At 34.3% G+C, this 13,869-nt stretch overlaps 1 protein-coding gene across 25 annotated transcripts in view; it reads right to left on the bottom strand.

Annotated features, from left to right (window-relative positions):
• The window catches only part of HMBOX1 (homeobox containing 1), a 167,812-nt gene that overhangs the window by 99,605 nt on the left and 54,338 nt on the right, over window positions 1-13,869 (bottom strand). For 22 of the 25 annotated variants that reach the window (XR_013995093.1, XR_013995094.1, XR_013995095.1 and 19 more), the window contains exon 2: window positions 5,952-6,031. Coding sequence is in view for 22 of the 25 variants with exons in the window: in XM_081076319.1 (XP_080932445.1) it covers window positions 5,952-5,974 (23 nt within the window). In the remaining 3 variants the exon portion in view is untranslated. Of the gene's footprint in view, window positions 1-5,951; window positions 6,032-6,403; window positions 6,555-13,869 lie in introns of those variants that run through there. The other 3 variants (XM_081076321.1, XM_081076325.1, XM_081076336.1) reach the window with 2 other exon arrangements.

Genomic DNA, 13,869 nt, shown 5'->3' with positions numbered 1-13,869 from the left:
ACACTTTTTAATAAAAAATTTTAAAAGCTGAAATAAATTTATAGTAAACGACCATATACAAACCACTTAGATTATATACCATTAACATTTTTCTTGCTTTATCATATACTATCCCTTCCCTTATGCACCCATCCCTCTACTCATCTTATTTTTTGATATATTTCAAAATCAGTTACAGATACTCGTATACTTCCCACTAAATACTTCTGCATACACATTATTGACTAGAGCTCAGTATTTGTTCAGGGTTTTTTTTTCTTTTGAGACCAAATTTACATAAAATACACAAATCCTATATTTATCATTCTATGAGTTTTGAGAAGTATGTACACCTGTGAAACTCAAATCCCTATGAAGATACAGAATATTGCCATCACACCAGGAAGTTCCCTCATGCCCCTTCTATGTCCCTTTCCCTCAAAGGCGACCACTGCTCAGATTTTTTCCACCACAGATTAGTTTTGCCTGTTCTAGAAAATCTTATAAATGGAATTTCTGTATACTCTTTCATGTAAGTCTTCTTTCACTGAGCATAAAGTTTCTGAGATTCATCTATGGTAAATGTGTGTATCAGCAATTTGTTCCTTTTTATTGCTGGAACTGTAGGAATATACCACAGGTTTGTTTATTCATTCTACTTTAGATAGTTGGACTATTTCCAATTATTAGCTATTGTAAATGCTTTGGCTATTACAATTGTACTCTACTAATTTTCTTGTTAGCTTAGTATATCCCCCTATAACATGTCATCACCTGGTTGGCAGAGAAGAGAAAACTTTCAACCAGAGCAATTCATTTACTTTTCCTCCTGACCAATTTCAAAAGAACAGTAGACCTTGCTTAACACAAATCATGTGTTATTAAAATGCTGTGCAGGGCTGGTCATGTTCTATGTTCCATGCTCATTACATTACACAGGTACATTCACCAAGCTGCACACTACTGATTTGTGTATTTTTCAGTATGGATATCATACTTTTTTTGTTGAAAAAACTATATGACAATTTTCCTAATGGTTTATAATAGACACTTTATACTTTAGGTTCTGTTTTAACCCTCAGCCCTTTGTCCACTCTGTCAAGTGCTTAGTAATACAGCAGTCCCTTTTATCCACAGTTTTGCTTTCCATTGTTTCAGTTACCAGCGGTCAGCCAAGGTCCCAAAATATTAAATGGAAAATTCCAGAAATAAACAATTCATACACTTTAAATTGTGTACTGCTCTGAGTAGCATGACGCCATCTTGCACCCTCCTACTCTGTCCTGCCTACAATGTGAATCGGCCCTTTGTCCAGCGCATGCACACTGTATACACTACACCTGCCCATCAGTTACTTAGGAACCATTTGGTTATCAGACAGACCGTCGCCGTATCAAGTGTTCAAGTACCACTTATTTTACTTAATAATGGCCCCCAACCACAAGAGCAGTGTGTGAAAACTGGGAGATACCAAAAAGAAGCTGTAAGTGCTTTCTTGAAGTAAAAAGTTGAAAGTTCTCAACTTAGTAAGGAAAGAAAAAAAAATCGTAGGCTGAGGTTGGTAAGAGCTATGGTAAGAATGAATCTTCTATCTGTGAAATTGTGAAGAAGGAAAAAGAAATTCGTGCTAATTTGCTAAGAGACGACATTCGCAAAACATTTATTACAACATATTTTTACAATTGTTCTATTTTATTAGCTATTGCTGTTAATCTCTTACAATGCCTCATGTATAAATTACATTTCATCACAGGTATATATGGACAGGAAAAAACAACACAGTATATATATAAGGTTTGGTGCTATCCATAGTTTCAGGCATCCACTGGAGTCTGGGAACATATCCCTCTTGGATAAGGGGGGAATACTGTATATTAATCCTTAATCCTAGGAAGTTCTTTATAAAAGTAGCTGCCAAATGCCTTTGGTAGTACAAATAACTTAGCCCTTCATTTATTAATTCGGTGAATTGGGGTTTCCGTACATTACTCTTTTCCCTTAAAAATGAAGTAGGCCTGTCCCTTGCTCACTTTATAGTCTTTCTGTTTTCAAACTACTTCATAAACTGATCTGCCTTTACTTTAAAGATGAGACTTTAAGAACTGTTTTACTATATGGACAAACAAACCAACCAAAAAACAAACCAATCATGATATTGAAGGGACCAAAGTTTTGCCACCCAAAAAATGTGCCTTTTGGGATATTGATTTGAAGCTGGTTATGAAGAAACAAAAAACTTAGAATCTTCGATGGCCCCTCCTGCTCCCTTTCCTGCCTAAGGGAAGTCATAGGAAGGACTGCTGCTGCAAGAAGGAAATCTTAGCATATTCACTTTAGGATTTTCACCTGAGACTTACATGAATGAAGTATGGAAGCCAGGAAGGATCCACACAAAAACCTGTTCTGCTGGATTCTCCGCCATGTCTCACTGTTCCCGGGTTGCCTAGCAAGAATCTGTTTGCCATGTGTTCCACTCTTTCTTGGCTCCCTACGAATCGCCTACTTCCCCATCAAAATCCCAGCTCTCTGCCCTCCACAGCTCCTTGGTCCAAAATGGTATAAAAACTTCAAGTGCTCAATGCCTTTTTAGGTCTCATTATTACACTCCCAAATGTACATTCATATAATAAACTTTGGACATTTTGTCTTGTTAATTTGTCTCATTATTAATTTGATTATTAGGTCAGCTAAAAGAATTTAGGAAGTGGGAGGAAAATAAATTTTTTACGCCCCCACAATGTTTTCCTATCTATTTATATCAGAAAAGATAGTAATCTGTATAACTCTTCAAATCTCTCTCTCTCTATGGAGCAGCACTCTTTATAGTAGCATAAAACTAAAATAAATGATATGAATTTAATCTGTTACTAAAAAGTATCCATCCTAAAGCTGGGTATTAGAACTATCAGAACTAAAGAGTCCACAGTATCTGAAACAATGTAATATTTTATATCACTTCAGATTCACTGATGATGGGAACCACTTTCATTCCAAAAGCCATACGGAGATAACAGAAGGCACCTAGAAGGCACCTGTTATTTCATCTGCCTAGAATGCCTCACTGTTTCCGATCACACGTCCCTGGGGCTGCCACTCATAGTACCCTCCCTCCGGGACAATGAGGCGGACACACAGGAAGCCAAGCCTTGCTCTCCTCAACTTATTCAGGCTAGACTAGCGGACAGTCACTACAACTGTACTCAGTTGCAGGAAGATGTCAGTCTGGTACATTCCTCACCATGTGGAAGAAGCTAGTTTGTAGGAGAAGGAAGCAGACATACCAAGAAATGCAGAGCAGAGGAGAAAGCTCTGCCGTGTTCAGACCCCTTGTTCTAAGAATTCCTAAGCCCCTGCCGCATCCCTGCCCTTCTTGCTATATTGTGATGTAAGAGGATAAATTTCCCTTTATGCTTCACCTTGTTTAATTTAGATGTCTGCGCCTTGTGCCAAGAGAGGTCCTTCACCCAAAGATACGCCTAAAGTGAAAAGATCTACAACGGTTAGAATGGAACGTTACGATCCCTGTTGAGTAAAATGATGACGATATAACGAAACAGGATCAAATATGTATAACACTGAAGGCACAATATTTTCCTGAGAAAATGCCAAGATTAGAAGCTTTCTTGGATAGTAAGAATAATATCCAATGTGCATCAACATAAACAGAGACACACATTCTGTCATTTCCAAATTTTGTTTTCGTAATTTACCTCGTGTAAGCACATAATCATGAAATTATGCCAGTAAGTGACCTACAAAGGTCATCTAAGTCCATGATACTAGCAATTCTTTTAAAACAGAAAAAGACAACATGTAAGCCCAAGAATGTTCACAGGATAAGGAATCTTCCACTTTAAATCACTAATGTGAATGCGGACTCGGGCCAACAATAATGGAAAATGAGTGTGAAGAATTCCGGCACTGCTGTAACACAGGCAATATTTAAAGCATAAAAGAACAACTAAATTGAGGAATTATATCTCAGTTCATCAACGGATGTACTAAAAGAGCATACTATCAGATCATAGGAGTAAACCTATTTCACAATAAATTTTATCCCTACTTGGATATGTACCTAAACCCTTCTTGGAGATGGCATGAGGTCCAGAACATACTTTCTTAAACTAAATTCTACAAACATAGAGAGCAAAGAAGTTTAAAGGAGTCACAAATGATTAATCGTGAAATCACATGTGTAAAAAAGACATTACTTCCTAACTTGTAAAGCATCGACACTTAATGAGATTTTATTTGATAACACAGAATTTTCTTCAGCTTGACTCTGCTGTTTTTATCTTTTTACCTAAAATGACTAGGCAAAATATAGCCTAGTCATAAGTTAGTTTTGTTTTGATTACATGGTACTTACTGCATGATGATTTAACACATTCTAGAGTCAATCCTAATATTCATCAACTAAAGATGTACTCAGGCCCTTCTTGCTATTTATGGCACATTACCTTCTTTCACAGATTAATATTACCATCAAAAGAGTGACTGTCTTAAAGTAAGAAAATGACAAGAAACAAGAATAAATAAGAAATGAAGATTTACTCAGGACTGAGCCTGTCAGTATTGTTAAAATGATTCTATAATCCTAACCAATAGGAGAACTGATAAAAGCATAAGAATACAGGCTATGACTATAGATAACAGTATAAAAAATATTATTTTCTTAATAAAAAGGCTTAGAAAAAAATAGGATTATATTCCAATGTGTCAATCACACTTTAATAGTTATTTCTAAATTATCATTAAGATTGAGATTTCTCATTGTAGCCACCTCACCCATATTTGAAAAAAAAAATCCAAGTAAAACTATGCAGGTTTGTAGAGAGAGATATAAATTAGGTGTGGAATCAGAGAACTGGAGACCATTTAGACACAAATCATTTCTTCAATAAGATTTACTGAGGGCTGCCTATATGTCAGACCATGCACGAACCACAGAGGAGGCAAGAAGTAACAAATCAGGCAAAACTTCTTGGCCTCATCATGCTTACATTTTAGCTCAGAGAAGAGCTAAAAAGAAAAGGGTGGGGTGGGGGAGGAACTACAGCCCAAAGCCATGCAATGCCTTCCCACTTCCCAAGGACACAGCTACTTAGCATAAACTCAGGCTACAGTTCACATCTTCTGGGCCTATTCCTAAGACTTGTTGATACACCACAGTCCTTGAGAGAGGAAAAAAACTTTAATGCAAAACCTAAATAATTAGGGAAACCTATCTTAATGTCTACTTACTGGGTTATGGAACTGTCGACCAAAACGGAAGGAATTTAATCGAAACAGAGACTGCACCAAATTTTAGAAATACTTATGCTAAAGGCACTCTGCATTAGACTCTAAAGATGCACTTAATGAGCTAATAGATGCTTTGTCTTCTCTAATATCTGAAATTCCTGGAATATTTTTATTCAGAGGCCTATTTAATATGAACTAGTGGTTACAGTTCATATCCTAGCATAAAAGAACTCTCAACATAATACCACCATCTCAATTTGTGTTTTTCGCCTGACTCCAAAGGCTTTAGCAACTACATTAGCTAATATGCTTAACTACATTATTAAAGGAAAATAGCTAAGGTGCTAGGAGTTTGCACACAAAAGGCAGTATTAAGGTTAACATTCTTCCAATAATATGCTTGTCACTAGGAATCTAACACTAGCTCTCTCAAATGGCTAAACATCTATTGCACGTGATTCTAGGCTATTAAGCAGTTTAAAATAATAAGGAGAGTAATTTTATGTTCAATTAAAAATTAATGTCAAGACTTCAAAGTTGAAAACAGAAATGGTGAAAGAGAAAGTTGATAGATTTGAAAATTCATCAAAGAAATTATCACATGATTATGAAAACAATTCTTTCAACTCTACAAATGTCTGCTGTCATTTTTGAATCATAATCATAATGATTTCTCAACTTTATGAAAACAATAGAGAAGATTAAAATTAAGAGGACTAGATACTTACACCACTGGGAAGGAACTCAGCATACTTTACATCAGGTGAATCAATATCTTTTCTAGAGATGATCAGATTTATTTACCATTCTGTAGAACAAAGACAGAAAATTCAGAAACACTTGTTAATCCAGTGTTGAATAAAATTTTTAATTATATAATTCAAGGATATTAACAGCTAACATCAGCTAATCAGATCTTTAAAATTATTCTGTAATTCTGAAATGAAACATTGGTGAAATAATGGTTTGAAGCAAAATTTAAAAATAAAAAAATACTAGTGACAGCTTTCAAAATTATTCACTTGGGAAAAGGAATGAATATCATACCCGTTACCAGACACCACCCAGGAAAACAGATTTAAACGTGCAATGGAATATATACACTATAGTGACATTCAAGATAACTTTTTGATAATAACATCAATGCAGTTCAGCAGAATCCTATAAACAAAAAACATACCACAGCATGACTGCAACTGTGGAGTAAATTCTGGGGTCTAGTTCCAAGTATATTACTTATTTTACTGCTAGCCAAATCTTGATTGACTTAATCCTCTAAGTCTCAATTTCCCCATCCATCAAACAAGATTATAGACAACTTCTTCAAGGAGCTGCAAGAAGTTAAAACATTTTTTAAATGATAGCGATGAAGCACTTCACAAACTATCAAGTAGCAGGGGCCATTACCACCAATTTAAAAAGGGATGAATACCTATGCTGCGCTTAGATCACTGAACACAGAGGATGTTAACAGTGGAGGGAGGGCGTCTAGTACTTCCCTCTTCTGATTAGCATGCTGCTGCTTCATGCGCCATTCGCCATTCGGACACTCTGACCCCTTTAAATTCAGACATAAATCTTAACAGAAAATGAAATCTACTATTCATGGTTTAGGAGCTAAAGATCATGTATTACTGACTGAACTTATTAGCAATTTCAAACCACAATCTATAGAGGCAAATATTTCCATTAACTCAAAGTTAAGATTATAAATTAAATGAAAGTGTAAAATGTTGATGTCAAAAACTCTCACATTAAAATACACATTCAGCACTGAATCGTTAATATATTAAGCAAGACCAAAGTGTCTAACAGTGACTAACGATATATGCAAAATGTACAAGCTAAAGTTAGAAAGCTTTCACATTTGCATATCCTAAACTGTAGTTTTAATGAAGTTCCTGTTGTACTTAATTTTCTTGTTGACTTAATACCTGTCCTGAAAAAGAAGATATAAAGTACAAAGAAAATCTACTGAAGATGTTGCTGACTGCATATCTCTAGACAAAATATCAACACCAAGCCACAAAACTGATTACTGGTCAAGACACATTTTTCACAATTAATTAATTAATTAATTAATTGTTCACTCTTGCTCAAATTCAGTTAAAATATACTAAGCAGCAATGTGCCCTGGCATAGGCACAAGATCATAAGATGTGATCCCAGCAGTTTATTAAACTGTAAGGGAAGGTCCAATAAAAAGTACACACACATATCACCTAATAAAAGGCCTAATGCGATAAGACTAAAAATAAAAGGTTTATGAGAGTAACAATGTAGAAATTAATTTAGGTTACAGAGAACTGGGAAGGCTTCTCAGAGTGAGATCTCAGCTTTTATCTGAAGATTATAAGATTTACATCTTATTACATCAAACCAAGGTGTGAAGAGAGGTGAGAATCAGTGGAGAAAAGACTCTTGAGAGAAGAACCAGTTAAAACAGATTATGAGGCATGTTTGGGGAATTAAGTAAACCTGTGTTCCTGACCTTTAACAGGTGTGTATGAGGAGTAGAAAGGCCCAAAAGGGAAAAATGATTTCCCAGTAAAAGAGGAAACTTCAAAACTGACCCAAGAAATGAATTCTTGAATAGAATCAAATACCATAAATTACAGATAATTAAAACTCTGCTATAGAAAAGGACATCAAGACCAACTGGGTTCTCAGCAGATTCTTAATCTTAAAAACAAAACAAAATAAAAACCCCATAATTCTAATAACATTAACCATAGAAAATTACAGAAAATGTTACAATTTATTTTATGAAGTCGGAATAACTCAATACCAAATCTAATAAAGGTAGTACACAAAACATACCATAAACCAATTTCACTTGAAAGTTAAATGTAGAAATTCTAAATAAAAAAATCCAATTAAGACAATAAAGTCCAGCCACATATCAAAAATAATATACTACTAAAATTTATTGCAGAAATGGAAGAGTGGTTCTTTTTTAGCAATGAATATAATCCAATATATCAACAAATTAAGGAGAAAAAATCATATGATTATATCAGTTGCTAAAAAAGCATTTGGTAAAATTCAGCAGTCATTTTTAATAAAAGCTCTATGAGAAACAAAAGAAAAAAATTAAACATTTTTGGGAAAAAATATCAAGTATTTTAAATAGCAATACACTAAAACTATTTCAAATAAAATTAAAGTTGTATGCACACTCTATAGATATATTACATATGTATATACATTACATATATATCTATACCTACGTCAAGAATTTGCTTCTATATGAAAATTTGGTATCTGTAAAACTGAAAACAGAGTCAGAAATGGATAGATTAGGGGCGGGAATGGGAAAGATAATGTCCACAGGGAATATTTTTATTATTTTAACTATATGAATGTTATTATTCATTCAATAAATGACTAAAATTAGGAATTAGGGCAGTGAACTCACTAAACTCTTTCTAATTCAACAATGACTTGAAGATAATAGCAAACATAGAAGACATAAAAACAAATTAACTGGAATAAATTGGAATGAAAGAGAAAAATATCTTTTTACTAATAATCTGACGAAATACCTAGAAAACTCAAGCAATTCTAGTAAAAGAAAACTGATTAATAAAATAAAGGACAGGTACGATACACTTAAAATTAATAAAAATTTCCCCTAGTTTAGCAGGAGACACCTAGAAAAATGGGGGAAATATTTCATTCACAAAAGTAGAAACTTTTCCCCAATATTCATGAGTAACTGTATTGAGAAATAAGCCCAAAAGATTTTTAATTTAAAAATAGGCTCTTAAAGTTACAAAAGCACAAAGTCCAAAGACCCCCAAGAAAGTGAAAATGAGAAAATCAAAAGTGGGCTTCACCGACCAGATATTGGAATATATTCAAAAAACATTACACAAATTAATATGGAACTTGCATAGGAATAAACACACAGATGAGTGGAACAGAATAAAGAATTTAAATATATAGTCCAGTACATATAAGAAAATGTACAAATCAAAGGTTAAATTTTATTTCAGCAGGAAAGGATAATTTTTTAAAACAATCATCACAAAACTGGTTATCAACTAGCCAAAAAAACTAGGCCTTTATCTTATACATACAAAAAATAAACCTCAAGTGGAATAAAGTCAAATGTAAAAAAATAAATCACAGCAATAAAAAATTTAGAAGATGACAAATCTTCTAAATATTCTTAACAAAGAGCAGAAACTTTAAAAGATATATATAAAAAGTTTAAAATTTCCTATTATGAGAAAAACCATAAACCAACTAAGCAATTAAATCAGAAAAAAATATTTGACATGTACAGCAAAAGCAGATTCAAGTTGTCAAGTTTATAAAAAAATACTCAACTTAGTTGAAATTAGGAAAATAACAATTTAACAATGAGATATCATTTTAGCAAAAATTTAAAAGACCGATAATACCTCCTCAAAAGGTTACTGTTATATTTCATTGGCCTAAATGTGAATTATGACATCCTTTTGGAAAGCAATTTGGCAACTTATATTAAAATTTAAAGTATTTACACCTTTAACCTATCAGTACTATTCCTGGGAATCCATCATACAGAAATAAAAGTAATCACATATAATATGTACAAGAATGTTTATTGTCACTTATTTTCCAATTTTTTGTTTCTATAAACAGAGTTGTTTCAATCAATACAGGAATGAATTACAATATACTTTAACCAACTGACACAATGCAGTCATTAAAAAGGATAAATGACCAGAATTTTATCAGATGACTTGGTGAGATCTGCACATCATAAATCAGTCTAAAAAGCAAAATGCAATCAAATGAGTACAATTGTGTTTAAAAAGAAAAACTACAACCAAAAATTTATTTTATACATGTCTCACATCAATGTGGATATACAGATATGTACATACACACACATACATTACTTATATATATCTAAGTATACAAGCATGGAGCAAAAACAGGTGGTGAAAAGGTAATCGAGAGTTGGGGTGAAGGATGGGTATGTGTATGGAACACAGGTCAGGAAGATAAATGCATCTATGCAATAAATAAATGCATACATTTATGCAATAAAATTATAAAAGTTCCTACTATCAGAAATGGATTCAATTATCAAATGGTTAGTTTGTGAAAAGTCCTACACAGTCAGGCTGAACAATGAAGGAGCCCACTGTCAGCATTGTTGACTGACCCTTGAAGAAAAGTACAACCCAGAAAAATCCACTAGGAATAAGAACTGTAGATGCTGTGTTACCCACAGGTGGTAAGAAGGCTCTTTTTACCCTAGTTTTTCTCTTTAATATCAAAAGTAGTAACTGTATAAAGCAAAAGAAAAGAATTTCAAAAGACACAATAAAAGATGTCTGCCTCCCACCCCAAACTCTTTCTCTTCCACTCAGACACTAGCCACAATTTCTTCATACATCTTCGTACACATGTAAATATAACTTTAGGATAAATTCCCAGCAAATTGTTGTGACAAAGAGTATACACATTTTAAATTACAATAGATGGATTTTATCAAATTGACTCCCAACTTATACCCCCACTTCGGGAAATGCTTAATTGTGAATCCAGTATGTCAATGGTGATTTATCATTGAATTTACATTGTACAGTTCAGCATGTATCTGTTTCACTATATCATGGTAAATATAGAAAGAGCAGAATATTTAAATAAAGGAATAAAGAAATAAGAAACAAGGAGTGTAAGGATTTAGGAAGAAAGCAAAGCAGAAGAGAGTGAAGAGTTAGCTTAGCTGTAGCACAGGCAGCAAGCAAGCCATCAAAGGGAGAGGTAACAGGGAACATCGCAAACACCAATTAGTGACCCCATTAAGCCCAGATCTGGATACCAAAAAGAATTACCAGAAGTTTGCAACAGCTATTACAGGGCCCCCTTTACCGTTCTTTTAGCACCTCACACAGAACCCAGTGTATCTATCTAAAATACCTATTTAAAATAAAACAAAAAATGTGTTAAAATACAGAGGTACACAAACCTCATGATCCCCTAAGTTAGATACTATTAGTACTTCCAATTTACAGATGAGGAAGTGAAGTCTTCCAGACCTCATACACATTAAACACACACACACACACACACACACACACACAAATATATAAATACATAATATACGGAGGTGAAAAAGGTCATAAAACTCCACTAGAAGCAATAGCTCTCAGTTTTTCTGTCCAGAAATAAATACTATTAAGCTTCCTGTTAATCCTTACGAAGATTGAAAACTAAGAAAATAAATATACATAGACCTGCATATATCTAACAAACAATTTTTAATGGTGGTTTTAAAAAACACTTTATTATGAAAATTTGTAAACATGTACAGGGCAGAAAGAAGAGAGTAACAAATGCTTATGTACCCATCATCCAGCGTGCATAATTAACTCCCCTCAGACCTCCCCTGTTCGAATGGATATTTTCAAGCAAATACCAGACAGCATATCATTTTACATACAATCATTAGTAACCTTTAATATCTAGTTTACAAATCTGGAGTAGCTTAGACATAAAAATTTAGAAAGTGGTTGGGAATGTATAAAAAGGCTTTACCACAAGAAAAAATGACAGCTTGCCTGAAAAGAATAAAATAAATGAAAATAACTAATTATAAATAAATACATATACCAACACGACACATTAAAAAGTTAAAGTAGGGCCAGCCTGGTGGCTAAGGTGGTTGGGGCGCCATGCTCCTAACACCGAGGTCGCAGGTCTGATTCCCACAGGGGCCAGTGAGCTGCGCCCCCTACAGCTAAGATTGTGAACAATGGCAGGTCGGAGTGGGCTGCTGTGTGCTGCCAGGGGCGGTCAGTGGCCCAGCAGCCAGTGAGTGGCTGGTGGCCGACAGACAATTGGCAACCAGCTGGGGGGAACACAAGGCTCATACCAGCATGGGCCAGGGAACTGTGTCTACACAACTAGACTGAGAAACAACAGCCTGAAGTGGAGTGGGGGAAGGGGGAAATGGAAGAAGGGGGAGGGGAACCATTAAAGTAATGTTTAGGATCTTTATTTTAAAAGGTCAGGAAAGTATGTGACACATTTGTTTTTAAAACTTTAAATGGTTCAAAGAAAAGTTTAGATTTTAGGGAGTTAATCAGAAGGTGTCTCACTTATGTCAAACATTTTTTCTCTTGAACAATGCCAGATAAATGAGGTTTTACAACATTTGGCTGTGATTTGAGAGGCACCTGGAGAGTGCAGGTGAAAAATGGTTGGTGACATGTGAAGAAAACAAAACTATGGATATTAAGAATTAATAACTCATCTAGATTAGAATACTAATCTCTCAAATAATGCCTCTAGATAGTTTAAAACTGTAAATAACAACTACCATCACTATTTAACGAATACTTGCCTGGGCCAGATATTCACTGGGTAACAGCTTTACACATACAAACTTATTTAATCTCACAATCCCCTGAGGTAGGTAATTAAGACAAGACACTACTTGCCCAAGGTCAATCAGCTAATGAACTTCCTTTTCTTATTAGAACTGAAGTTGAAGTACTTATGCTAGGCTTCACTTTCTTCAAAACACAAGATTAGGGATACTATTTCTTTTCATTTCTCTGGAGCAAATGTCTAATTATGATAGCTACTGTGCAACAAGTTGAGCAACAGATATACTTTTAAAATACCCAATGATGTTTATGTTTTACTCCTTATGAATTCATGACTAAAGGTATGCCACACACCATGGAAATTTTTATTCCAGAAGAATAATTACATATACTACTTGTCAAAATTTAAAGACCTATAGACAGACACTTACGTAGCTTTTAGAAACGTTTAACGGAGAGTTTGCTGATAAAGATTTTCCTTTTATGATTCTAAAACTGTTTCTTGTAACTTCAACCCACTCATTTGGCTGAATCAATAAAGACTAAATTTCTTCTTTTCTCTTTCACAAGGCAGCCTTTTAAATATCAGCATAATCTTTGTAAAGAGTCTAAATATTCCCAGTCCTGATTTCAATCTGACATGGTTTCCCTTACTATTATCCTGTCTTCTCTTAAAACGTGGCTCCCCAAATCCAACACAAGACTCCCCTAGAGAGCCTAACCAGACAGAGCAGGACACAGGGAACTATTAGTGCTCTTGCCCTGGATCTAAAATTATATCACTTTCTCCCACCACCAAGTCATTGTGTGTGTCTTAAATTTGCAGACAAAAGTATTTTGCACATTTCTTTAAGAAGCAGTGATTAAACTTCTATGATGTAACTGAAAACCAGTCTTCCCTTTTTCCCAGCTTTTTTAAAAAAGCAAAATAGTTTCGTTTTTCGCTTTTCCTTCTAAGCCTATATATATATATTGCATCTATTATCTGTGTCACTATTATTTATTATCTGTACGAGCTCCTAAAGTAGTATCTGGAACATAAATGGCACTGTTTTTGTTATATTTGTTGAACTAACTCATGAATAGATAGAAGAGGGCAGACCACTCATATTCTTTATGGTTTCTGGAAAGGAGTCTCTAAGCTACTATAATTCCCTGCTATATGATCTTGACGCTTTATCAATAAACAATTAATCAGAAGAGCCACATGACTGCCACATGCTCTCTAGAATTTACTATGATAGTCTAAAAAAGGATTACAGGTTTTGATTCCTTTAAGACATATGGTTGGTTTTTGACGTTATCCTCAATC

This window comes from Rhinolophus hipposideros, assembly GCF_964194185.1.
Source record: "Rhinolophus hipposideros genome assembly, chromosome: 16".
NCBI lineage: Eukaryota > Metazoa > Chordata > Mammalia > Chiroptera > Rhinolophidae > Rhinolophus > Rhinolophus hipposideros.
Note: the sequence above shows the minus strand (reverse complement) of the source record. Positions and strands in the feature narration are given on the sequence as shown.